We start from the raw sequence: 27,619 nt of genomic DNA, 5'->3' as shown, positions 1-27,619 counted from the left end.
TCTGCGAAAAATAAGCAGTTATTAAAAGCACGCACACCTTTCATTCTAGGGGGAAAGTGCCTTTAAAACCCAAACACGGGGCGCCTGGGTGGCTCAGTCGTTAGGCATCTGCCTTCGGCTCAGGTCATGATCCCAGGGTCCTGGGATCGAGCCCCGCATCAGGCTCCCTGCTCCACAGGAAGCCTGCTTCTCCTTCTCCCACTCCCCCTGCTTGTGTTCCCTCTCTCGCTGTCAAAAACAACAAAAAACAAAACAAAACCCGAAACACTATGGCCCCACACCTGTGTATGCAAGGTCTGTTTAGAAAATCACATTTTTAGGAAACGAGAGAAAAAAGGCAGGAAGACCCCGGCGTGCTGTTTCTAATCATCACTGGCTCTGAAAATAATTTCACGAGGCCTGTAAGTTCCAGAAGCAAGATGCTTGTCTCACTGCAGCTGTAGGCCTTTCTGGGAGATTCGGGTGGGTGCTGCTTCCCAACTTTAAGATTGCACAATTTCAAGTGAGGGCAGCTAAAAAAGAACTCAAAAATAAGGACAAGCATTAAATATTACGTAAGGTTTTCTTTTATTTAAAAGATCATTCACAAAATACCGTATCCATAGATTTCCTTTCTGTCATATAGATGAATGTGTGAAGTGTTTGGAATTCCATTCTTACGTTTAAAAGTCAACTGGATGGCCCAGAAGTTTAGATGAATTTGTTTTGTTCTTAATCTTTCCCCCACTGAAGGTGTAAGTAGGTCATCTGAAAGCATCAGGTGTGATTACAACCACATAATGCATGTCTTTCTTAAGTGAAGTATTGGTGTCACACAAATGGTTCTTATTCCAGAAGCAGAGATGGCAGGGGAAGGAGGGACAGGAGACAGAGTTCTGTAGCTGCTGAGACCCGGGGACAGAGCCGGGGGTAGGAGCCGGGGACGCCGGCCAGGGACAAGCAGTGGCCCTGCATGCGGCACTGCCTAGGCCGGGCCGCACCCCACAGACCCCCCCACGCACGAGGCTCCCCTGCGGCCGGAGCGGGGCGCAGTGCGGCAAAACGAAGCTGTTCGCACACGGGTGTCCCAGCTCAGAAGCCTCGGCCCAGCAAGCCCCCCACCCCGCCCCCGGGGAAGCGCCGATCGCGAGGTGTGGCAACGAGCAGCTCTGCCCAAAGAGGAGACCCAGTGACTGACAGCCACCTGCCAGCTACCTGGAGGTCCCTGACAGCTCTGCATAGTAAAATCCTCAATTCATCAAGCGAAACAGTAAAGTGCCAGGTTGTAGGCCCATTTTCATTATAAAATCCAGGGAAGGTGGGAAGCACAGTAGCTCACTGTTACTCACACCAAGGAACAGAGAGATAAACCCAAGGGAGAGATGTGGGATCCACACACAGCAGGGACTGGGGGAGCGGCCGCGTCCACGCAGTCGGGGCAGCCTGGGCACGGCTCTGCCACCACCGCCCTTCAGTCCCCCCCAGAGCACCCTGGCTGGCAGAAAGGAGACCAGACGGCGGCTTTCTGCACCCAGCCGCCCAGAGGCGCCTCTACCACGGCCAGGGAGGAGGGAACCAGCCTGCGCCATGTGCTGAAAGAGCGACACTAGCGGGTGTGAACACAGCGGTGTGCTCAGCTGGTCTTCTCTGACACTTCACACCACTACCCCCTTCTTTCGGGTTCCACGTTTGAAATGAGAGCCTCTTCTGCTTGAATAATCCATTTGGGGCGGGGGTAGCAGAGACAGGGCTGCTTATAAATAGGGACAGGAAGGAATCGGCAAGGATCAACAGATATCTTACCCTTGCTTTGAAAACAAGGTGCCTCAAATTCTGTATGTTGATCACAGTGGAATAAAAACAAGATGCTATCCAATTTGTGACTTCTTTCCCATTTTCTTCCCGCCCCCCCTTTCTTCTTTTCCCCCCCTTGGAAGCCACAGCAATACAGAACTCAACATGCAGGTCGGAAGAGAAGTGCTGAGAAAAATCAAAGAAATAACTGGGTCTGGCCAGTGCGTCTAAAGTAAAGAGAGAAAGCGAAGGAGAAAAATGGAGCAGCACCTCCATCCAAAGAACGCCCATAGGTGGCTGCCTTTGTCCCTCGGGAGACACTCATGTACTGGAAGGAAACAAGGAGCAGGAAGGAGAAAGGACAGAAGGAAAAGGGGGAAGGAGTGGCAGGGGGAAAAAAAAAAAAGCACGAGACAGGCACTAGATAGGTTCAGCAAAGCCAAGAATGTACTAAAAACCACTTGTTAACTGCTGACATGCGCTCACAAGCTCTGTGTTTCCGTTGTAAGAAAGGAGGACAAAGGTCAGGCGCAGGAATGGTGGCTGCAGGACCGCCGGCCCAGGGGGCTGGCCAGGCTGTGGTCTCGCGCTAACTCCCCCACACCCCATTCCCTCCCAACCGCAAGCTCATTCTTGCTCCTTCTGAACGACTTCCTCTCTGGGCCTGGCTCCCCCGAAGATAGCAGAGTTGGGATTGGCTACTTGATTGAGGGGCGTTGCAACTGTTCGAGGCTTCAGCTGGAGCCGTGGCCTCTGTGCTCTTTCCTCTGCGGGAGAAAAACCAGTGTGGTTTATAAAGAATGGACCCCCTTCCCCATCCGGGTGAAATGACCAAAATGATGGCGGCCCCTGTAACCCAGCCCGCTTTCTAACTAGCAAGCCGGCCTCGAAGACCTACCCCACCCCCAAACACTCTAACAAAGGTAAACGTCCTAGTTAAGACTAAGGGGTGGTCCAGGGCACGAGAAGGCACGGGGGGTGGGTATGGCTGGCGTACCAGGACAGGACACCCTGCAGTGAGAAAGCAGCGCCATACCTTCTGTTGGTTCTCTGAAGTCCATATTGGACCCTCGAAGGGGAGGGCCATCTCTGAACCGACTCCCCATTGGGGGGCCTGTTCGCCGGTCACCGGGGCGACTCCCTCCCCTGCCTCCTAAGAAGTCATCCCTGAAGCCTGAAGAAGGAAGAGGACACTGGATTACTTTTTAAGCCACTGTCTCAAAGCTGACCATGCAGCCGGTGTAGACAGTTTGATCTGTAATTCTTTAGTTCGTCCGACATCAGAAGCTTTTGCGAAATCAAGTGCACTGCAAGGAGTCCAATGTGAATGTGCTGGGTAATCTCAGTTATAACAGACTTTTAACATTTCTTAGGAAAGAAAAATAGAATGAGCCGTTCAAACTTTGCAGAAAAAGGGAGGAGGAAAACATTACGTAAGACTAGAATAAGGCTTGTTTACAACAAAACAAAAATCCTCAAAGCCCATTTTATTCCATCTCCTAATATAAACCTCTAATTATTAAAAGGATAAACCTGAAATTGAAAAGTTCCAGCAAAACCTAACAGAAAACCAGACATGACGACAAAATAAAAACACGACGCCACCTCTGGGTGACACCCCCCGTCTGTGTCTCTGCTGTGTCTCAGGTGTGGGTCTAAGAGTCAAGCACCCGTGTGTATGTGGCTGGGCTCACTCCCTTCGGGGGTGGGGGGGCACGCCTCACCCCCAACCCGCATCACCTCTTCCACTGTGAAGGAGAGGAAGGGCTTTCTCCCCGTTCCTAGGGTCCCTGCTAAAACCGTTACCAGAGTAAACTGCGCCTCATTACGAGTGCTGAAGAGTGTGACGATGCTCGTCTGGGTGGTGAAGATGATTTTCTCCATAGGCTTTAATTTAAGAACCTTAAGTTTTCTTTAGTTTTATATTTTACTGAAAAGACTTCCATTTAGAGGGGGTTCAAGCCTTTTAACAGTACAGACCACTGAAGTGAGAGTTTACTCTTGGAAAAAATTTAAGAAATAAAATTGTAGTCAAACAAATGAGCCTGCCCCCTCTCAGCCCCCAAAGGTGGCTGGCTACTTCTACTCCAAGGATTGTGCCATCGCTCAAAGCTCCAGAGGAATCTATCTTTAAGAAGAATCCTGAGCCCGCGGAATACTTTATATGTGGTCTGACCCCCATTACTCACAGATTTCCTATCTGCCAATTTTGTCTACTCGCCAGCATCTTTACGTGACCCTAAAATCAGTACTTTTAGCACATCTACTTTTCCAGACATGCACAGAGCAGCGGAAGATGGGAGTCGCCTGACATGCGTGTTTTGCAGCTAAGGTTGAACGAAGCAACACTCAGCTTCTTGTTTCAGCTCAGACTGTGAGTGTCTTTTCAATCTATTAGGTGCCAGGTTTTTTGCTTTTGTGCTTTTCCTTGGCGACTGCACTGTTTAAAATGGCCCCAGAACGGAGCACTGAAGAGTCGCCAGGTCTTCCTAAGTGCAAGGCGGTCCTGTACCTTATCCGGAAACGCGCATTAGTTAAGCTCCATCCGGGTCTAGTGCGGTTGGCCCTGAGTTCCCGGTCAGCTGAATCAACAGTATACATGAAATAAAGTGTCTTTAGAACAGAAATCCACCCAAGAAGGTATGTACTGATCGGCTGACAAAAACGTGACCAGAGACTCACAAGACTCTGACCTTGCTGTTTCCCCCAGGAGCAATGGTTTGTGGTGTCTGCTCATCTGGTGTTCTCAGTGCTTTTAAACTTAACTCCCTTGAATATGGAGAATGCGCTCTGTTTGCAAGGGTGGTATTTTTCTGTTCTTCAAGGGTGGCCAAAGAATTTGGGAAGAGATCAAGTTATCTGAAACCCAGCTCAGAAATGGAGCTGGACAATACCGATTTTAACAAAACAAGTAATGAAAACAATTTCAAAAAGATCCAGGCCAAGAGAAGCACACAGTTGGGGAAAACACACTGGGAGGCATACAGTCGGGTGTAAGGTTCTTTACAGAATCTTTTGAACCAGAGCCCACACCGTTCGTTAAATGAGCTTAACTGGTATTCAAACATTTAACCTGACATTTTCCCCCAATAAACTAAGAAGTGTACTTTTCCACGTGGGTATAGAAGTTACTTCCCCAAGCGAATAATTCTTGCTACCAGTGTGTAACATAGATCAGCTCACACTCACACTGACAAGGCAGATAAACACAGCTGCTGCCCTGTCCAGGTGCACGACGCAGAGTTTGGTGGAGGAAAAAACCAGTGCACAGTAATAGCAAGTGACAACCTCGTTGCGAAATCTCTTATGAGCGGAGCAGGGGAAGATGATGAGGGAAAAGCAAGGTCTGAGACTTTTTAGGAGGCACAGCATTCATGAGAACCTTCTAAGGTTTTTTGTTTTTTGTTTTTTTTGGTCATTTTTTCACAAAGTTTAGTTTAACACACAGGCTACTTCTGGTGGTGGGACTTTATTTGCTTTCTTGTTTGTATTTTTTGTTATTGCTTCAGTCTTTTTTTTTTTTATAATGAGCGTGTATCACTTTAAGAATAGCATCATTCTTTTAAAAAGCAAAAAAGATCTATTTTCACAAATAATGTATATAGGCATTAACCCCACCACGTGGGCACCTGTGATTTTAGAAACCACCAAAATCCTGCAGGGGACACCGGAACTGGCAGGAGTCGAGGTAGCCTCTGGCTGTGTGCTCAGCTCCGGAAAGTAACAGCCCAAGTAAGGCAACCGCTCCTCAGGTTACTTCCACATTTCCAGAGCTGTAAGCTCAAGTGCCATTCCTCCAGTACCGGGAATTCAAAACTGGCAGGTCCGAGACCGCCACTCCTCAGGCCGCTAACAGCTGCACCTGGACTGACTCTGAGAAGACATCTGTTGCATGTTTCAATCAGAGACCAGCTTATACATAAAATTACAGGTTTACTGGATCATACTGTACTTTTATGAATAAGCTCATTTCTGATTGGCTATAGGACTCTAAGGAACTGAGTTATTCAACAGACATAAGCAGTCATCTGTTTAGCTAAATAGTACTGAAAAGAGTTTTTAAGAATTTTGGTCTACAACAGCTTGTCCTACTTCCCATACTTACCAAATACTTTATGCTGAATTTGGTCTGATGGGGGGAGGGTGACAGGGTGGGTGGGGCTGCTGATGGTATCGTCTTATACAATATGGAGGAGAGTACAGAGTTTATAGGAAAGATAACAGACTTGTTTTTCATGGTTTTACCTTTCTGTTACAATGGCCATTTTTAAAACATATATGAACTACTTTTACTTAAAAAACAACAACAACAAAAAACCCAAACGAAACAACAAAAAAACAACATAAAGAGTTTAAGAACTGTTTAGGAGATCAACCCTTCAAAGCAGAGGCCTGACATGCAAACTGACCCCCGAGGTGAGACAGGGAGGCACCTGACAGGCTGCCTTGGTCAGTTAAGAAAAGGAACAGTAAAATGGATCATGTCCACCATGAAGGGATAGGAGTTCCATGCCCTTCAAGAAAGAAACCCTGGGGGGCGCCTGGGTGGCTGAGTCGTTAAGCGTCTGCCTTGGGCTCAGGTCACGATCCCAGGGTCCTGGGATCAAGCCCCGCATTAGGCTCCCTGCTCAGTGGGAAGCCTGCTTCTCCCTCTCCCACTCCCCCTGCCTATGTTCCCTCCCTTGCTGCGTTTCTCTCTGTCAAATAAATAAAGAAAATCTTAAAAAAAAAAAAAAGAAAGAAAGAAAGAAACCCTGGTCACCAGGACTTCAACCATGCAAGAGGGAGCCACCAAGAACCACAGTGATGAGGCTTTTTGTAAGCTTCCAAAACCTCCACGCTATTTCTAGAAGTAGCAGTGCTTCCACGTGTACCGTGCACACCAGCGCCGCCAAGGGGATTCCTGAGCTGAAGGCCCAGATGAGAACTGTAGGCCAAGGCAAGGTAAGACAAGACGGTGGATGAGCCTACCTTGCCCACAGTAGGGAGCCCCTCAAGTCCTACCCCGAACACTCAGGTCCCAACAGAGGCTTAGTGCATGCCTGGGGACCGTCCAGGACAGTTTCATCTGTGCAATGAGCTAAAGGAGCGGTCTGGCCAGGCTACTCACAACAAACGGACAACAGCACCAAGGCCACTGAAAAAGGTTAAGTGGCAATATTTTAAATGCTGACACCGGAATTGAAGTCATCCCGGGAATCCCATCCACCTCTAGATTCTCCAGGGCCACCCATTCCTGAGGATACACAAAAAAGATAAAGTTGAGGTCGTACCATTACCTTGCTGCACAAACACGGAAAAATTCATTGGAAAGATGGACAACTCATGAGAAGTTCACAGGAATCGTTAAGAGTTCTTGCTGCCAATAGAAAAAACAAAACAAAACAAAAAACAAAAAAACCCAAAACAAAACAAAAAAACCCCAGGCTTACAGAAGCACTATCCATTCTCTCTTAAGATTTTTACATGTGTTTTAAAAGCTCACAAAAACCTATCAGACCTGTGAGACAGTTCTACTAATAACCTTCGAAGAGTTGTAATTAGTGGGTGTACAGCAAGTTTTATGTTCAGTTTTAGAAGAACCAATCACCTCTGTCATCTGGTCCACCTTTCCTGAATCCAAAGCCACCTTTATCTTGTTTTCTGCCTTCTGCAATGTCCACACGAAGTGACCGATCACCCAACAGCTAATGATAAGGGGAAAATAGTGTAAGTATTGGCAAGAAAAAAACATCTCAACTTCTAACATGACACAGAAAACCTGAAGATACTTACTGCACCATCGTATGTCAAGGCTTCCTTAAGTGAATCCACCTCATCAAATTCTACATAGCAGAATCCTGTAAGAGAAACAAACCCCAATTTCCTCAAGGAATTCTGGGTTAAGACACGGTGGGATCCCTGTCTGGTCCATTTCCCCACTCTTGTTGCATCTAGGGGACAGCAGACTAGTAGAGCCTAAAAGAGAGACTGTATTTTGTGATAAATAGAAAAGACCTGACTGGCATTCCTTCCTCTCAATTATACTCTGTCCGAATGTGCCAAACAGGCATTGAAATATTTGGCAGCTGTGTTTTTATAAAGCTTTCTTTTTATGAGTTTTAACCACAATATTAAAACCTTTCCTGGGTCATTGTGAAGAGCTGTTAGTTCTGACTTTTGAATAACTTTAATATAACCCAACTGGGGCTTTAAGACACAGATTTCAAATTCAGTACCAAACACGCTTTGAAGGAACCGGCTGAAGGTGCCTACTACTTACTACTCAGGTAGTTGGTATAAAATCTGCTTTATAAAGCTAAAAAATACACCCTCAGTAACAAGAGCATCCTCCTTGGGATGCTAATTAAAAGACAAATAGCCTAGGCCCAAGCACATGTTACCGACAACCTGTGTCCCTGATGCTGGATTCTGCCACAGGCCTGCAAACGGGAGAACATTCCAGGCAGAGGAAACCACACCTTCTCTCACCTCGAACCTCTGCGTTAGCTTCTCCCTCTACCTCCAACACTCTTTCCACGCCCCTTCCTTGCCGCCTGGAGACCAAATCTGGGTTAAGCACTCCCCCTGCCCCAATCTGCTTACACTGCACCCTGTACTACACCCTTCCACCCCGCATATCCCCATCCTGTGTGGTGATTACACTTCACTTTCAAAGCCCACTAGACCGCAAGTGCTCCGAAGGCTTGGGTCCAAACTTGTCCTGTTCACCATCTGCTCACCAACTACTGACAAAAAGAATGCACTGCTTGGCTGGAAAGCCCCCACCTTCCCCGCTAAGTGGATTCAATGTCTAGAGTATTTGAGGAAACCACCCTGCAGGTTCAAAGAGGCCAACAAAAGCCCACTCACCCACCTCACCCTTCAGAGCTGCCGAAACTGAGGATGACCCTCTAGGAGATAAACTAAAACTTGCTTCTACGGACTCAGCCCGAAGGCTGCCCCCCCCCCAATTTCCCCTGAAGGCTGGAACTCCTGGTGCCTCAAATAGGGACACTGGGTGGGCCTTACTTTCACAAGCTGAACGGATATGTTTGTTTTCATTGTTTGGGCACTTAATTATAACAAGGCTTCAGGTTCTAAAGCCAAAAAACTTTCACAGTGAGAAAAGTACCACCTATACACAGAACTGTTCAGATGAACGAAACCTCGGCTTCTCATACCTCTCCTCATCGGACGTCACTCTACTTTTCCTGGATGTGCTTCTGGATAAATAATGTAAACCAAATGCTCTTGTACCTTGCACCATGCCCTCAGAAAGGGAGCACACTTCCCCTCAGGGAATCTTGAAAGCCAGGAGATAATGCTGGCAGGATTCTTCTTTCTTAGGCTTCCCTGCTCAAGTGCCCTAAAGAGACTAATCTACAGACACTAACTTTATCTGAAATTTGAGCCAACCCTCTCCCCCACACGCTCTAAAGTCACCAAGGTAGAGTGACAATATGTATTAGGTTCTCTTTTGAATTCTATACAAATACCTAGATTACAGGAAAACAAAGAAAAATGCCATGAGTCGGGCCAAGGTGAAATGCACCTGCAAAGTCTTCTGTTTTATCTGTTCATTTCTCTCCCAGGGAACTCCCTGACTGGCACAGACAGGATAGATGGGTCAGGCAAACAGCAGACTGACTTGGGCATATTTATACTGCATATTTCTACAAATCAGATCATGTGTAAAACATTTTCCCCCAAGTAGAACTGAAAGCCTATGGGTTAAAGGGCCATGTTTATTTCAGCTACTCGGACAGACAAATATTTAAAACACTTTCATAACTGGAGGCTTCTGGTTCCCTAACATTTTGGTTTCGACCCTCCCTCTACAATAATACACAGTAAGAATTCTCCCAAACTCACCTTTAAATTTGTCTGTGTCTTTGTCTCTGACTAGCCGTACACTCCTTATGCTGAGATCCTTAAAGATAGCATCTATGTCGCCCTGAACTGTATTAAAAGGTAGATTTCCTACATATGCCGTGTAGGGGGGCTCTGTGGGCAGCTCCTTCTGGCTGCGGGAACCATGGCCACCAGCACTGCCGCGGGACCTGGAGGGGAAACAGACAGGATTCAAGTCTACTCGCCCCAGAGCAGAGACGAGGAAAATGTCTTCCGCTCAGCCACACCACCCATGTGTTACTCCACTTGAATGTATGATAACATCTTGAAATTATCAAGAGTGTTCCAAAATATCATTCATGACCAGGGTGCCTATTTTTTGGTGACAGAAATGTCCACGGAAACACAGAATCTATGTAAACATACATTTCCCTTGCAATTCAAATCCAAACAGAACATACCCTCCTTGTACAGCTGGTTACCTATTTACGTAGACTCCATATCTGCAAAATGTTTATATCCTAAAACCTTAACAAACACCCTCCCCCTCATGCCTGGTCATCCTCATACATGCCGAAATGGACTATCCAGAGTTAGCACACTGTATTCAGGAAGGCCTTCTAAAGCTGCTGAAGTTAACCCGTTCATAACACACCTGCTTCTTGCTAATACGAATGCTCTAATAAAAATTTTAGATTTTGTACAGCAAGTGCTATGTACGTACTACTCTCCATCACTGCCCATGCACAACTTCACCTGTCCTCAAATGCGTATTACAAATCCATTTAAACCTCAATGCCAAGTCCTCCCCGGTAACAAGAGGTGGTTATGTGTCTACGGTTACGGGGCTCAAAAGTGGCAAAGGCAGGACCTTGACTCTACCACATCTCATTGCTAATGTGTAGAGGTTCTGGTTTGAATTCCAGCTCAGCTGCAAACTTACTCCACCATATGATCTTGAGGAGTTACTCAATTTCTCTAAGCTTTATTTATTTGTAAAACTGGGTTAATAAACACAGAGCTTGAGCTACTGAGAAATAACAAATATAAGGCGCCTAATACACTGACACACAGTACACATGGGTGGAGTAACAATTACCAGTATCATCACACTTACAATCGAGGCTCAAAATGTTTTAGAGATAATTAAGAAATAATTTGGGGCCATTATATATTTGTCAAAATCCACAGAATGTGTAATACCAAGAGTGAACCCTAATGACACTGTCAGTGTAGGTTCATGGACTGTAACAAACGTACTCCTCTGGCGTGCGTGCTGATAGCAGGGCCACCTGTGCTGTGTGTGTGTGTGTGTGTGTGTGTGTGTGTGTGTGTGTGTGAGAGACAGAAGGCAGGGCAAATACAGGAACCGTATTCCCCCCCAGACTATTTATTTATTTATTTGAGAGAGCGAGCGAGATCTAGCGAGGGGGGGAGGGGGAGAGAGAAGAAGAGGAGAAAGAGACTCCCTGCAGGGCTCGATCTCCTGACCCTGAGATCATGACCCGAGGGGAAACCAAGTGTCGGAGACTCAAGCAACTGAGCCACCCAGGCGACCCTGGAAACTATTTTCTGATCAATTTTGCTGTGAACTTAAAATTGCTCTAAAAAATAGTCTATTAAAATGAATGAATGGGAAGGGGAGCTCTTCTTTATATTAATAAGAATGTCAACTAATAAATGTAGAAGGAGTCATATTAAGTAGAAAATCACTACTTTTGGGGCGCCTGGTTGGCTCAGTCGGTTAAGTGTCTGACTTCAGCTAAGGTAGTGATCTCAGGGTCCTGGGATCGAGCCCTGCATCAGGCTCTGCGCTCAGTGGTGAGTCTGCTTGTCCCTCGCCCTCCGCCCTCCCCCTTTCTTGTGCTCACTCGCTCTCAAATAATAAATCTTTTTTTTTTTTTTTTTTTTTAAAGATTTTATTTATTTATTTGACAGAGAGAGACACAGTGAGAGAGGGAACACAAGCAGGGGGAGTGGGAGAGGGAGAAGCAGGCTTCCCGCCGAGCAGGGAGCCCGATGCGGGGCTCGATCCCAGGACCCTGGGATCACGACCTGAGCCGAAGGCAGACGCTTAACGACTGAGCCACCCAGGCGCCCCTCGCTCTCAAATAATAAATCTTAAAAGAAAGAAAGAAAATCACTACTCTGTACCCATCAAAGAAGCAGGGGCTGTTTCAGGCAAGGCTCATCAATGGACCCAGCAGTCACCATGTTAACCAGGTAACTGACAAACTCACACCACGTGCCTTGTGTTTTGGCACGGATTCTTCAAACGTATCAAAAAATCACGAAAGACAGAGGCGCCTGGGTGGCTCAGTGGTTAAGTGTCTGCCTTCCTGGGGTCCTGGGATCGAGCCCCGCATCGGGCTCCCTGCTCGGCGGGAAGCCTGCTTCTCCCTCCTCCACTCCCCCTGCTTGTGTTCCCTCTCTCGCTGTGTCTCTCTCTGTGTCAAATAAAAAAAATAAAATCTTTAAAAAAATCACGAAAGACTTAGGCAGGGGGGACCAATGAAACACGACAACCAATGCCACATGTCACCTTTGATCCTGGAACAAACAGCTATGGAGAACTCTGAATATGGCATGTACAGCTATCACCTCATCAGCCTTCGATTTCTGAGGAGTGGTAACTGATACCGCGGTTGGAATGGCCCTGTTCTTAGGAGTGGCCCAGAGGGTTCAGCATAAAGGACGTGGGTGCAGGCACCCCTAAAGATAAAGCAAACATGAACCTTGTGACTCTAACAGTGTCCACTGTGGATCTGAAAATGTGCACAGTGTTTGCAGAACACAGGAAGAAAATAAATTCAAAAGAGGGAGGTGGTGCTTCTTTTTATGGAGACATTTAAAACTCATTTTAAAGGAGTCTCCTCACAACAAAGATCTGCTCAAAGTCGTCCTTTTCGCAGGGCAAGCATCAATACACGTCACAGAAAGTAACTTAGTTCTTGATCCATATTTTGCTAGAAATACCATAAGAGATTCCCCATCTTTCCTGGGATAAATATCATTCTTTAAGACACATTTTTAGCAGAAGAACCAAATCATGACCTAATTCTTAGGTGGCTATATTTTTTTAAGTTTAGTGACTCAGAATTCTCCTTCCAGGAAGCAAGGGCAAAAATGAACTATTGGGACTTCATCAAGATAAAAAGCTTTTGCACAGCAAAGGAAACAGTCAACAAAACCAAAAGACAACTGACAGAATGGGAGAAGATATTTGCAAATGACAAAGCAGATAAAGGGCTAGTATCCAAAATCTATGAAGAACTTCTCAAACTCAACACCCAAAGAACAAATAATCCAATCAAGAAATGGGCAGAAGAGTGCCTGGGTGGCTCAGTCGTTAAGTGTCTGCCTTCGGCTCAGGTCATGATCCCAGGGTCCTGGGATCGAGCCCCACATCGGGCTCCCTGCTCCACGGGAAGCCTGCTTCTCCCTCTCCCACTCCCTCTGCTTGTGTTCCCTCTCTCGCTGTGTCTCTCTCTGTCAAATAAATAAATAAAATCTTTAAAAAAAAAGAAAAAGAAAAAAGAAATGGGCAGAAAACATGAACAGACATTTTTCTAAAGAAACATCCAAATGGCCAACAGACACATGAAAAAGTGTTCAACATCGCTCAGCATCAGGGAAATCCAAATCAAAACCTCAATGAGATACCACCTCACACCAGTCAGAATGGCTAAAATTAACAAGTCCAGAAACAACAGATGTTGGTGAGGATGTGGAAAATAGGGGAACCCTCCTACACTGTTGGTGGGAATGCAAGCTGGTGCAGCCACTCTGGAGAACAGTATGGAGGTTCCTCAGAAAGTTGAAAATAGAGCTACCATACAACCTAGCAATTGCACTACTGGGTATTTAGCCCAAAGATACAAATGTAGTGATCTGAAGGGGTACGTGCACCCCAATGTTTATAGCAGCAATGTCCCTAATAGCCAAACTATGGAAAGAGCCAAGATGTCCATCAACAGATGAACGGATAAAGAAGATGTGGTATATATATATACAATGGAATATTATGCAACCATCAAAAAACCCGGAAATCTTGCCATTTGCAACGACGTGGATGGAACTAGAGGGTATTATGCTAAGCGAAATAAGTCAGAGAAAGACGTGTATCATATGATCTCACTGATATGAGGAATTTTTAATCTCGGGAAACAAACTGAGGGTTGCTGGAGTGGTGGGGGTGGGAGGGATGGGGTGGCTGGGTGATAGACACTGGGCAGAGTATGTGCTATGGTGAGTGCTGTGAATTGTGTAAGACTGATGAATCACATACCTGTACCTCTGAAACAAACACATTATATGTTAAAAAAGAGGGGGGGAGCACCTGGGTGGTTCAGTTGTTAAGCGTCTGCCTTTGGCTCAGGTCATGATTCCAGGGTCCTGGGATTGAGCCCCACATCCAGCTCCCCGCTTGACCAGAGGCCTGCTTCTCCCTCTCCCACTCCCCCTGCTTGTATTCCCTCTCACTGTCTCGATCTGTCAAATGAATAAATAAAATCTTAAAAAAAAAAAAAAAAAGAGGAGAGTAGGAAGGGATAAATGAAGGGGGGAAAATCGGAGGGGGAGACGAACCATGAGAGACTACGGACTCTGAGAAACAAACTGAGGGTTCTAGAGGGGAGGGGGTGGGGGGATGGGTTAGCCTGGTGATGGGTATTAAAGAGGGCACGTATTGAATGGAACACTGGGTGGTTTGTTTTTTTTTTAAGATTTTATTTATTTGTCAGAGAGGGAGAGAGAGAGAGAGAGAGCACAAGCAGGGGGAGCTGCAGGCAGAGGGAGAAGCAGACTCCCCGCTGAGCAGGGAGCCCGATACGGGGCTTGATCCCAGGACCCTGAGATCATGACCTGAGCTGAAGGCAAACACTTAACCAACTGAGCCACCCAGGCGCCCCTGGAGCACTTGGTGTTATACGCAAACAATGAATCATGGAACACTACATCAAAAACTAATGATGTACATAACATAATAAAATTTAAAAAAAAATTCTTCCAGATAAGAAAGCCTATTTTGGGGGTGCCTGGGTGGCTCAGTTGTTAAGCGTCTGCCTTCGGCTCAGGTCATGATCCCAGGGTCCTGGGATAGAGCCCTGCGTCACGCTCCCTGCTCGGCGGGAAGCCTGCTTCTCCCTCTCCCCTCCCCCTGCTTGTGTTCCCTCTCTCGCTGTGTGTGTGTGTGTGTCTCTCTCTCTCTCTGTATCAAATAAATAAATAAATCTTAAAAGAAAAAAAAAAGAACTCCTGTTTTGTTTTCCAGAATTGCATTCCACTTGCTCCCACTCTCCACCCCCTGCCCCACAAAGTTTAGTAAATAGACTTATTTTTGCACTTCAATACTCTTTGCAACACCACTGTTCTTATCTCAATAACCTTAAACCCTAAAATATATTTTTTAAAGATTTTATTTGGGGGGGGCAGAAGCAGGCTCCCTGCTGAGCCACCCAGGTGCTCCTATATTTTCTTTTTTTTTAATATTTATTTACTAGAGAGAGAGAGTGTGTGTGTGCGCGTGCACCCAAGAGCAGAGGGAAGGGCAGGGAATCTCAAGCAGACTCCCTGCTGAGCGAGGAGCCCAAAGTGGGGCTCGATCCCATGACCCTGAGATCATGATCTGAGCTGAAATCAAGAGCCGGCTGCTTAACCTACTGAGCCACCCAGGCGCCCCTAAACCTTAAAATATTTTCAATAAGATACTCTTTGAGACTGAACACTGAATATGTAAGATATGGCGTAAGTATAAACATTTGGAAAACTGTCAAAACACAGGATGAATTACAATTTTAATAACCTTAAATTCATTTATTCAACATTTACTAAACATCTGGCAGAAAACAGTCCCCTGTCCTCAAGCAGCTCACAAGTTAGCAGTACATATAAACACAAATAACTCTATAAGCACTCATGCATGCATGTTTGTGTATATATGTACACACACACACACACACGGCAAAAAGCTACAATGATTTTTTAAAAAATTTAAGGTGAAGGTGAGGATGGAAAACTGATAAATTCAGCAGGTGTACGTTTGAGGAATCAGGAAAATGGAGGTAAGAAGGCTTGCTCAAAGGGCGCATGAAACATTTACACAAGCTCTTCCGTAGGATGCTGGATGCAGGCCCAAGAAGGCAGGGTCCAGGCTGAGTTCCAGGAGCCAGGTGAGCCTAGATAACGACGGCTGCCCGGGGTGGCTGTGCTAATCAGATGACAGGGACACTGAGAAGAACGCAGCAGGATAAGAAGCCAGCCCTGGCTCTGGGAAGATGGAAGAATCCCTTTTCAGGCAAGCAGGATTTTATTTTTTTAAAGATTTTATTTGTCAGCGAGCGAGAGCAAGAGCGCGCGCATGCACAAGCAGAGGGAGAAGCAGGTTCCTTGCTGAGCCCCTCAGGCATCCCAGGCAAGCAGTATTTTAAAAGCCAGAGATGTGGGAACAGCTAACCCAGCCCATTAACCTGCTCACTTCACCTGAGCCTCACAGAACTGCCAGTGGCTTACTATTCCAGACTTTGTCCAAGAATCACTGCAGTCACCCTAAATACTACCTGATCTGACGTCGTCAGTTCTATGGGACGTAAGTGTGTTTCAGCTTTTCACTGAAGACACGCCAGGGCGGCTAGTGCAGCGGGACGGGGGCCCTCTAGGTAGATTCCAATTTACTGGCTCCAACAGTTACGACGTTAGAAAAGTGGGAGTCTACAGTGTGCCAGCAACTTGAGTGACAAGGGTGAAGGAGACAAACCAGAGAGCACACGTGCATGTCATAAAATGATCCATCCTGTTAGCAGCCCACCGAATAAAAAAACCCCCAATGCCAGGAAATCCTGAGCTAAAAGTCCTAGGACACCTCTGACGCTACAGTTACAGGGGACTATCCTCTACTTGAACAAGCTGTGTTACACAAAAACACTTTCTAGAAAAGGTTAAAAATAACGGAGAGAAGACGCATTTGACGCCTTAGCTTGGTGTAGGACCTCTTCCAAATTATCTCTGTGCCTCAGTTTTCTTGTCTGTAACTGCACAAATACTTCAAATCTTTATTTTATAAAGTTTAAACTGACCATAAAAACACCTCATAAATCTTGATTGCTTTATAAAAGTTTAATAAGAATTCTAAAACGTTACAGGGAAGTCTAAACATGCTCAAGGTTATGCTGCTCCGGCAGGAAGAGATGAACAAGGCAGCAGGCCACAGCAGTCCCCCCACGCCCCCCAGCAATGATCCTCCCTGCTCACTGATTGCTGCTTTGGACTATCCCTTAGGGACAGTCCACTGATTTTCAAAACAACATATGCAAGTTTTAAAGTAATACATTACATTCTCAGTAACTCAGGAAATCTTTCAACTCCAAGGATGACCAAAATCCTTTAGAGACAAATCACTTTTCTTCACTCAAATCGACTAAATATATGCAAGGTCTATGAAGTACAGAGCACAGTATAGAGGGCTCACACCTCAGACTCAGTCCCTGCCCTTAAGAAGCTGATAATTCAACTGAGGGGGTCCAGGCATCTGGAAAGGAGAGAAGCACATCCCAAGCCAAGGACTGCAGACAATTCGGAAGACGGCCACGAGAGCAGTCTCTGCAGGGTGGAGCGACAGGAACCGCAGCTCCACGTTTCCACAGCACACAGGGAAACCCTGAGCTCTTAACCAGACAGTAACTGGGACCAGTAGGAGGAAAGGAGCCGGGAGGGGAGGGGGACTGTAAGAAACAAGTTAAGAGTAGAGGGTATTAGGGCTGGGATTAGATCCAGTAAGTGCCCCAGACTTACTTCCCAAGTATAAAAGATAAGGAAAAAGGGAGGACTCATGCTAAGCTATTTTCTGGGAGATCTCTAGGTGCCATCAGAAGCTACACAGAATTTAAGCCCTGTTCCTGCCACTCATGAAAATTCAAGACCAATGCCAAGATACCCTGTACAGAGCATTAACCTCTCTCTGGTATTTGCAACATCAGGTGTTCTATTACTTCTAGGTTAGGGACATAGCAGTGTTAGGGCTGATCAACAACTCTGGTCTTTCATGTGCCATCCAGAAATGCTTACTAGGGTAGATTATGTTGTTCAACGTGCTGGATCTTATATAAAAGTCATAAGCCTGTGTGGCTCAGTTGCCTAAGCATCCGACTCGATTTCAGCTCAGGTCTCGATCCCAGTCTTGAGTTCCAGCCCCTAGTTGGGCTTAAAAAAAAAAAAAAGAAAAAGAAAAATCACAAAAAGACTGCAAGTAAGCAACAAAGTTCACTAAACATGCATAAAAAGAGAAAAAAAAAGTTAATAGTCGTAATGAGAAACCTATTTGGTTTCTAGAAAATAACCAAAAAAGGTTGAACTCTCGAAAGCCAAGCCCTCATTTCACATACACTGATTTATCTTACCTGTTACTAACATCTTACATTAGTAAAATACACTGATTAAAATCACTGAACCCAGATCAATACTAACTAAAGTTGTTTATTCAGATCTCCTTTTTACCTTATGTTCTTTTTCTTTTCCAGGTCCCCATCCAAGGCCACGTGACATTTTAGTTGTATCTTAGGTTTTTTTTAAACACTAGCCCGATGCAGCATGGATTAAAAGCATTTTATTTCCATGTAGATCTCCCTCTGCTAAATGTACGCATTCTCCAAGGCCTCCAATCAGCATTCAGAATTAAACCCCTTTATCTTGATACCCGGCATTACTATAGGATAGGCAAGAAAGCCTCTGAATGTTTCTGATCAACCCTGGGGGCGGGGACAGGATCAATAGTGAATTCTTCAATGAACCGTATTTCAAGGAGCTCTTTTCTGCTGTGAATGGTATCTTCAGAAACCAATCTCATCTGCAGAATTAAAAAAAAAAAAAAAAAAGCCTTGCAGGGAAATGCAAAGTAGTTCTCAGGCAGGAATTTGGTCTTATCTTCAGAACTATTACATTAGCAGGGGTGGAAGGAATGAAGACACAGACCTAGCAACTACTCTTAGGATCACAAATAACTTCTTCCACTAATACAGGTATTATATTTGGAAAAAGAAAATATGAAAGTTACATATATTTAGATGACCTCTTCAATTAGGTACTTAAGTGTCTTCCTTGTTTCTTTCCTTCCTTCCTAGATTTTATCCATTTATTTGAAAGAGAGAAAGAAAGCACAGAGGAGAGTGAGAAGCAGACTCTCTGCAGAGCAGGGAGCCCTACATGGGGCTCGATCCCATGACCCTGAGATCATGACCCGAGTGGAAGGCAGATGAAAACATTTTTGGCTGTGACCAACATGACTAAAAACATGTACACATATATATATCTGACTGCATAATAACTATACAAATAACAAAAAGCTTGCCCAACAGTAAGGCTATAAACTCGTAACACACACGATTCTCTATTCTATTTCATCTTTAAGAAAGTCTGTCAGGACCCCTAATAAACTGACTTCATTATCTACCAACAGGACAGGACAGGCATTTTGAAAGCCTTGTTATAGGAGAACAGCAAACACAAGGGGGACTTCTGCTTTACATGGTCTTTTAGAAAATTTGTCTTACTAGGCAAAAAGGCATTTATAATGTACTAAGATTTTGGACTCCCACACATTAATGAAAGCAAATAAATGGGTTATTAATTTAGTAACTTCACATGGTGCAAAAGGTTATTCAATCCAAAGTTCCAGATTTTTCAGAGGAAATAAAAACTTAAAACCTCAAGCTGTTTATTGGTCCTCAGAGAATACTGCCACGAAAGACATCTGTCTTGAAGCTATGATGTAAACTATTTCTATGGATTAGTTTTCAACTTTATAAGCCAAGGGTTCTTTTTCTCTAAATTAGAATGCTTATTATTTGAGATTTGACATTCCACATCCTATCAGCTCCAATTCATTTTATTTTTTTAAAGATTTTATTTATTTATTTGACAGAGACACAGCAAGAGAGGGAACACAAGCGGGGGCGGGGGGTGGGAGATGGAGAAGCAGGCTTCCCGCTGAGCAGGGAGCCCGATGCCGGGCTCGATCCCAGGACCCTGGGATCATGACCCGAGCCCAAGGCAGACGCTTAACGACTGACCCACCCAGGCGCCCCAGCTCCAATTCATTTTAAAGAAAACTTCACATTTTCATGCGATGGTCAATTTCATATGACCTACAAATAACCTACAAGTTTCAATTATTTAGAGAAGTACAAAGTGCCACAGATAGACTACCAGTTAAAATCTAGAATTCAAAGGCATACAAAGCTAACAGTTCTTCTCTTCTTCACTTAATATCTGAAAAACCATGAATATAAACTGTATGTTAATTACACTTTAATAAAATTAAAAATATTTGAAAAATCATAAAAATTTAAGTTACTTGTACTAAAACACATATGTATTAAGATGAATACTTGATATTTACTAATAAGTATTTTTGCTAATATCAAATTCAACTTCTAGCTTCCCTACACATGGTAGTTGCAAGAATTAAATGCTTTAAAAGTACCTGGAAAGAAGCTACATTCTCCCCCCTACTTAACAACAACCAACTAAGAAAGAGAGGAGGAACCTATCAGGAGATTCAGTGGGCATGTCAACCAAATGCCATGTGCAAACTCTGGTTTTGATTCAAACAAATCAGTTGTACATCAAAATGCACGAGCTAATTAGAGAAATCAAAATATTTATTGGGAGGTTTTCAGATGTGATAATATTGTGGTCACACTTTTTAGAGTCTGTACCTTTGAAACTCATACTGAAGTACTTACAGTGAAATGAAATGAAATGTGACATCTAAGATGTGCTTTAAAATAATCCAGAAGTGTACGGGAGGAAGGTGGTGCAAGGAGGTACAGATGAAATAAAAGTGGTCACTTGAAAAAGTGGGTCAGGGGCACGTGAGGTGTGTCATTATACCAGACTCTACTTTTGTGCTTTAAATGTTCTGTAATCAAATTTTTTGCAGATTCAAATAGGCCAACTCTATGAAGTAATCCTTGAGGCAACTGCGCAAAACTGAGCACGAACCGGGTGATAGAAAAACCGGTGGTTAGCAAGAAACCCCTGATCAATTTGAAACGCATACTCAAGTTTAAAAGTATTTTAAGAAAGAATGAAAGGATGGCTGCAATTGGCTTTAAAATATTCTATCCCCTCCCCACAATGGGGAAGACAGATGAGAAGAGGAACAGCAAAAAAGGTTTATAAAGTTATTAAATGAATGGAAATGAATAAGAGTTGCTTAATGGGTTTGTTTGGGAATGATGAAAAAGTTCTGGAAACAAGACAGTGGTGGCGATGACACAACATGGTGAGTGTCACCAAACTGTACACTCAGAAAATAGTCAGGAGCGTCTGGGTGGCTCAGTCGGTTGGGCATCCAACTCTTGATTGATTTCTGTTCAAGTACTGATACCAGGGCTGTGAGATTGAGCCTCACACTGGGCTCAGGTGCCCAGTGGGGAGTCTGGCTCCCCTCCCCCTGCTTGCTCTAGGGCACTCTCTCTAAAATAAATGAATAAAAAATCTTAAAAAAAAAAAAAGAAATGGTCAAAGTGGTAAATTTTATGGATTTATTTTAACACACACACACACACACACCCTGAAAAAAAATGAAACCGGGGAATGGCTACATGGGTTCAATATACTAGTCTCTGCCTCTGTTTATGTATGAAAATGTTCAGATTCATTTTTAAATGTCACATAAAACAAGCAACTGGTAATTCCAGCCTAATCTAGACCACACTGACGTTCCTCCGTACACAGAAAGTTGCTCAGCTCAAGGAGAACTGCTCCATATTTCCAGTCTGTGAAAGCATACTCACATGTACTTTCCTCTGGTTCTAGCTCTGCCTTGCAGAGACACACCTCTCATTGAACAGTCCCTCAGTCCCTGACTAGCAGCTATATCCTGAGACCTGACTGATCTTGCACTTGATCCCAGCATAAATCAAGGCAGGGGCACCAAACTGCACTATTACTCATGCTTCATCATGCAGTATTTGCAAAGACAGAGAAGTAAGCCAACAAGCTTCAAAAAACAATGTTGATAAAGCAGTAAAAATGATTAATTTTATTAAATCTTGACCCACTTTTTAATATCCCATGTTTCAAAATAGGGCCAAACACTTCTGTGGCTTATAGAAATGTGATGGTTAGGGGCACCTGGGTGGCTCAGTCGGTTAAGCGTCTGCTTTCAGCTCGGGTCATGATCTCAGGGTCCTGGGGTCGGGCTCCCTGCTTATCGGGGAAGTCTGCTTCTCTCTCTCTCTCTCCCCCTCCCTCCGTCTGCCCCTCCCCTCCGCTCGTTCTCTCTCTCAAATACATAAAATCTTAAAAAAAAAAAAAGTGATGGTTATATCTAGGAAAACACTTGGGCAAGTGAGTTACAAGCTGAACTAGCTATTCTTTTCATGGAACACCATTTTTACCTGAAGAACTGACAAACTATGGTTATTCAGACTTAAGTATTAGGCAGACATTTCCTTTTCTTTAAAAGATTTATTTGAGGGGCATCTGGGTGGCTCAGTCGTTAAGCGTCTGCCTTCGGCTCAGGTCATGATCCCAGAGTCCTGGGATTGAGCCCCGCATCGGGCTCCCTGCTCAGTGGGGAGCCTGCTTCTCCTTCTCCCACTTCCCCCTGCTTGTGTTCCCTCTCTCGCTGTCTCTCTCTCTGTTAAGTAAATAAATAAAATCTTAAAAAAAAGATTTATTTGAGAGAGAGAGCACAAGCAGGGGGAGCAGCAGAGGGAGAGGGACAAGCAGACTCCCCACTGATCTTGGAGGCCGACCTGGGGCTGGATCCCAGGACCCTGAGACCATGACCAGATGCCCAACGGACTGAGCCACCCACGTGCCCCCCTAGGCAGACATTTTCTTGAAAATGAAGTGAGCCTGTCACTTCAAGGAAAACAGTGGGCGCCCCAGGTGGCTCAGATGGTTAAGCATCTGCTTTCTGCTCAGGTCCGGATCCCAGGGTCCTGGGATCAAGCCCCGCATCTGGCTCCTGGCTCAGCGGGGAGCCTGCTTCTTCCTCTCCCTCTGTCTCTCTCCCTGCCTGTGTCTCAAATGAATAAATAAAATCCTTTAAAAAAAAAAGGAAAACTAACAGTACCTGTTACAATGATAAAATGCAGACTGGGCTTTTAAGCAAAAAATAAAATTTTAGGGGCGCCTGGGTGGCTCAGTCGTTAAGCGTCTGCCTTCTGCTTAGGTCATGATCCCAGATTCCTGGGATCGAGCCCCGCGTCGGGCTCCCTGCTCCGCGGGAAGCCTGCTTCTCCCTCTCCCACTGCCCCTGCTTGTGTTCCCTCTCTCGCTGTCTCTCTCTGTCAAATAAATAAATAAAATCTTTAAAAAATAAATAAATAAATAAAATTTTAGAAAACTTGTATCCATCAACGTGAGCTTGACAGCCTCACAATACCTGAAATTTTTCTGATAAAATCAATGGTGATATTAATAAACATGATTTTTGATACTGTATAATGAAATGTGCCAACATTTGGAAGATCTGCGTAACTCAATAATAATAATAATAATAATAACCAATCCATCATGTTACAAGATCATGCACTGGTAAAGAATCCATTTGAACTATGTACCCTGTACTCTATAGGTACCATGTACCCCATACTGGAATACAAGGCTTAACTGGAGGTGCCATGTTTTCAATGGAGTATCAACATACTGGAGCACATCCAGAGGGTCCCATCAAGAACATTTCAGAAATCATGACATGGGGAAAACTTCAAAGAACCAAGGACATTCAATTAAAAAAGACAACTTAGGTCTTACAGCTGTTAGGTTCTACCAAAATCAAGCAATCACTTATTTCGTGGCCTGAGTACGCAGGTCTAACCAGCTGTACAAATGAAATGCAGAGGCACGACATGCTCTCCTACCCAACCCTCTCTTCTATTTCTAGGGGGAGCTGGAAACTGGATGATGGGAGTCTAAACTAGGACTGATACCCCTCCCGCGCCAATGTTTTACATGTTCCAAGTTTCTGGGAAGACTACTTGAATTTGCGTGATGTCCTCCCAGAACACTAAAGGTTAATTTCAAATAGAAATATTAAGAAAGCTTTTAGAAATCTCAGAAGCACTTACACTGAATATTCCAAGCATAAATTCTGTAACAAGCCAATAACCTTCAAGAACAAATACTTTATACCTATAAACTGAATAGATTTCGCTTACTTGGCTTTAGAAATACAGCCAAGAAAGTAAAAACTCACTCGTTAACTCAACAGAACTTTTCCCATTCTTACTGATGCAAGGGAAATATTTTAAGAACTAAAAAATTATAAATCAAGAGCTACAAATTATTAAGTGTACCAGACACTGTGCTGCATGCTTGAGACATTTCACTGAATACTCCCAATAGCCTTAGAGGAGTTTCTATCTTACATGTGGGGAAAATGAGGCTCAGAGAGGTAAAGGAACTTGTTCCAGATCCCACAGCTAATTCGTGGCTCAAAGCTCAGCTGACACTTGACCTCTGTCCTGTCTGCCTGATTCCAATCCAAAGCTAGGACTTTTCCCCAAACTGTGTCAGAGGTTCTTGGTAAAACCATGTATTTCATAGAAGATAATGATTTAGAATCAAGCACTGGGAGATTAGGGAGTGGAGAGGAAGATGACAATAACCCCAAACTACTTGTCATTTGGTAGGCAAACAGGATTTTAAAATAAGCTTTTTAATACCTTTATGAATTCTACCATGATCAGTGCAAATAGCTACTGGTTTTATACACTGCTTTCCCCTTATTAGTCTTAAAATATGCTTAGAGATTTAGACAGAGATGCCAAGCTTAAGTCTTAAAAAAAGACTCAAAAGTTAGAATTCCAATCCCCGCCCCACCGCCCCGAACTGGAACTTGATGAATACTTAAATGTGTAGTTTTACTACTTTTCAGTTGGTACCATTTTCAGCAATCTCAATTCTTGCTACCTCCAAGTTCCAATCTGATTCTCAGAATTGATGTAAAGTTTTAGGTGGAGCACTCAAAAGCATGTTGTAGTCAGAAATGTAAAAATCACTGTTACTCGGGCGCCTGGGTGGCTCAGTCGTTAAGCGTCTGCCTTCGGCTCAGGTCATGATCCCAGGGTCCTGGGATCGAGTCCCACATCGGGCTCCCCGCTCGGCGGGAAGCCTGCTTCTCCCTCTCCCACTCCCCCTGCTTGTGTTCCTGCTCTCGCTGTCTCTCTCTCTCTGTCAAATAAATAAATAAAATCTTTAAAAAAAAAAAATAAAAAAATAAAAAAAAATAAAAAAATAAAAATCACTGTTACTCTCTACTTAATCGCCAATGGCAAATGAAAAATTAAAACCCAGGAAAGAAAATTCAGCAAACTGCAGAACAAATACACTCCAGATCTAGTACAATCAACTACATAATTTGGAATTCTGATTGGACTTGGTTTTTTGGGCAACAACGCAGTCCCCAGGTCTCTCTTTGGCTGGCGGGTCATGCCTCTATATGTTGAGAAAGTAAAGCAGTAGCTTAACATTGCTTCCTGACAACAGCACTGGTTACTACATACAACTACAAAATAAACTTACAGGGAACGTATAATTATTAAAACCAAGTTTTTAGATTATGACCGTGCATTTCAAACCTCCTATTTCTTTCGTCTGTGACCCAAGTGGCTTAGAGTTGAGATCTCTTACTTAGCTAAGGTGTTTTAGACTAGAGGGAAGATCTCTTGGTACAAAAGTACCAAACACAGCAATGCAAGACTGGCTTTCCGCAAGTGACAATCTTCTAAAATGCCTAAGCATTATATCTGAACATAAGCAAACAGCACTGAGACATTTGTTGACGTAAAACATAATTCACGTAACAGTAGAAATGATCACTGAAGGTTATCAACTGGCCTACCATCTTGCTAAATTTCAGAGAAACCAGTAACTGATAACTCCAGATCTAACGAAATTAAAATCAACATTGATGCTGGAATAGGAAAGCTTTGGCCCGGACCAAACGCTGCATGCCTGGTCCTCTGTGAAGTTTCTGGACCCACTCCAGACACTGTTTACATGAACACACAAACTCACCAATAGGTTTTTAGAACTACTTTTAGGAATCTGAGTAGTTATTTCCCATGTAGTTTTACAGGGATTTGAAGTCAAATGGAAAACAACAAGATCAGATGTAGAAGATTTTTAACAGTAAAGTGACTTTTTATCAGAAAGCTTAGGAGATGCAGAGTGGCTAGCTTATTTTCTCACACCAGTTGTTGGAGTACATCTGGACACATGGCTAACATTTTTTGTCTTTTGATGTTTGAAATGAAAAGCATCGTGAGAGAATTTTGACCACTTGCTATTGTTCAAAGCATCCCAACTGTCAAAATGTGACATCCACTAAAAGTCTGACTCAAACACCTCAAGTCACCAGAACACTTCGCAAATCTGTCAAAAGGCAGAATAAGGAAAAAAACTCAAACCAAACTCCAAACCCCAGATTCAGTATAATATGACTAACTTATTGTAGTCCCAAAACAACTAAAACTCCTTGGATCTGCCTTAAATCAAACCACTGTTTAAGCGTTTTCCTGGGCACTTCCAAATGTTTCTTGAAACTGGAAAAAAAAAAATCCCGGTTATTAAATTTCAAGATGACTGAACTGCAAATTTGATGTCTAGAAACCTACCCCAAAGGCAATACTTTCACATGTCATCCAACATCCATTTCTTTTTTATTAGCAAATAAAATATTCTTTGAAATAACAGGTGGCTCCACCTTCCCCAACTTCCATGTTCTAGTGTCATTAATATTAGGTACATTCCCGTACCCAAACAAGCCTTTGTTTGAGCCAGTCCCAAACCAAGGTATTAAAAGATCATTCTTCACCAAACAAAGATACGTTTGGGATTGAAACCCAGGAGACTGGACACCTCAGTAGGTACTATTGTGGTGTTATCCTGGGAAAGTAATCCTTTCTGTTAAAAGTACACAATGGCCAAGTGTGTCCTTGACAAACAGCAAGATGTTTATAGCCTATCTTCTAAATTCTGTATGAGGGAACTTGTATTAAAAACACCAAAAACCTAGTACGGATTCCTGAAATTAAACACTATAAGCTTCTTATTCACCAGTCAAGAATTTCTCTTTTAAACGAGGTGTCTCAATTACATATAGTCTGTGTAAGACCAAAATCAGAACGAGGCTAACTGCGATTCCTTCTCCAGGTCAGAAGGAGAAACTAGGGAGAAATAAAAAATTTTCCGCCGGCAAGCACGCAGCACCTGTCAATAAGGCACTCTGACCCAAGAGACAGCAAAATAAAAAATGCTATTATGTATTTCCTTTTCGGACCATTCCCGAGCTCTAGCCGCCAAATCCCTGCTTCACACGTAAGGGAAGGGACTCACCCCTCTCTCGCCCTCCCGACCTTACCCAGTCCGCTAGCCTCCCGGCGAAGCAGGCCAGGGAACCTGCAGATCAGGCGGACCACAGGAGGCCGGGACCCCGACCGAGACCCGAGCGGGGCAGGCCGCGGCCCCCACCCCGCGTTGCAGCAGAGCCCCGCGCTGGCCCTGCCGTACTGGGGGATGGGGTTGGAAGCGGGAGCTCGTCCTCCGGGGCGCTCAGCGCCGCTGCGGCCTGGCCCTGCGGCCGAGGCAGGGCAAAGACGACACGTCGTCGGCGGCAGGAGACACAAGGACGCATCTGCGCCGCAAGCAAGACACCGGGGAGCCTAACCGCCGCCGCCCCCTCCCGGAGCGCGCCATTTCCAGGCCCCGGCCCTCCAGGCGCCTCTCCCAGGCCTCCGCGGGCCCAGCCGGGCCCCCTACCGCCCGCCACCCCGGGTGAGCGCGGGAAGGCCGCCGCCCCGGGGCCCCTGACTCCGCCCGCCCCCCGCGCCCGGCCGGGGCCCGCGCACGCCCGCCTCACCCTCTGCCGCCGCCGAAGCTGCTGTAGGCCCGATCGTCGTAGGTATCAAAGTCCGCCATTTGCCGTCTCCGCTCCGAGAGGAACCAGGGTGAGCGAGGAAGGACCCCGCAATATAACTCCCCCCCGCCCCGCCGCCGGGGC

At 44.7% G+C, this 27,619-nt stretch overlaps 1 protein-coding gene across 1 annotated transcript; it reads right to left on the bottom strand.

Annotated features, from left to right (window-relative positions):
* Positions 1–543: 543 nt before the first annotated feature.
* Positions 544–27,619, bottom strand: EIF4H (eukaryotic translation initiation factor 4H). Its single transcript, XM_032430801.1, has 6 exons — positions 27,479–27,619; positions 9,628–9,815; positions 7,549–7,613; positions 7,364–7,460; positions 2,810–2,947; positions 544–2,540 (listed from the first exon to the last, which is right to left on the bottom strand). Exons 1-6 carry the CDS (start codon positions 27,535–27,537, stop codon positions 2,401–2,403), a joined length of 687 nt encoding a protein of 228 aa, XP_032286692.1. The 5' UTR covers positions 27,538–27,619; the 3' UTR covers positions 544–2,400.

Source organism: Phoca vitulina, unplaced genomic scaffold (assembly GCF_004348235.1).
Source record: "Phoca vitulina isolate PV1807 unplaced genomic scaffold, GSC_HSeal_1.0 scaffold45, whole genome shotgun sequence".
NCBI lineage: Eukaryota > Metazoa > Chordata > Mammalia > Carnivora > Phocidae > Phoca > Phoca vitulina.
Note: the sequence above shows the minus strand (reverse complement) of the source record. Positions and strands in the feature narration are given on the sequence as shown.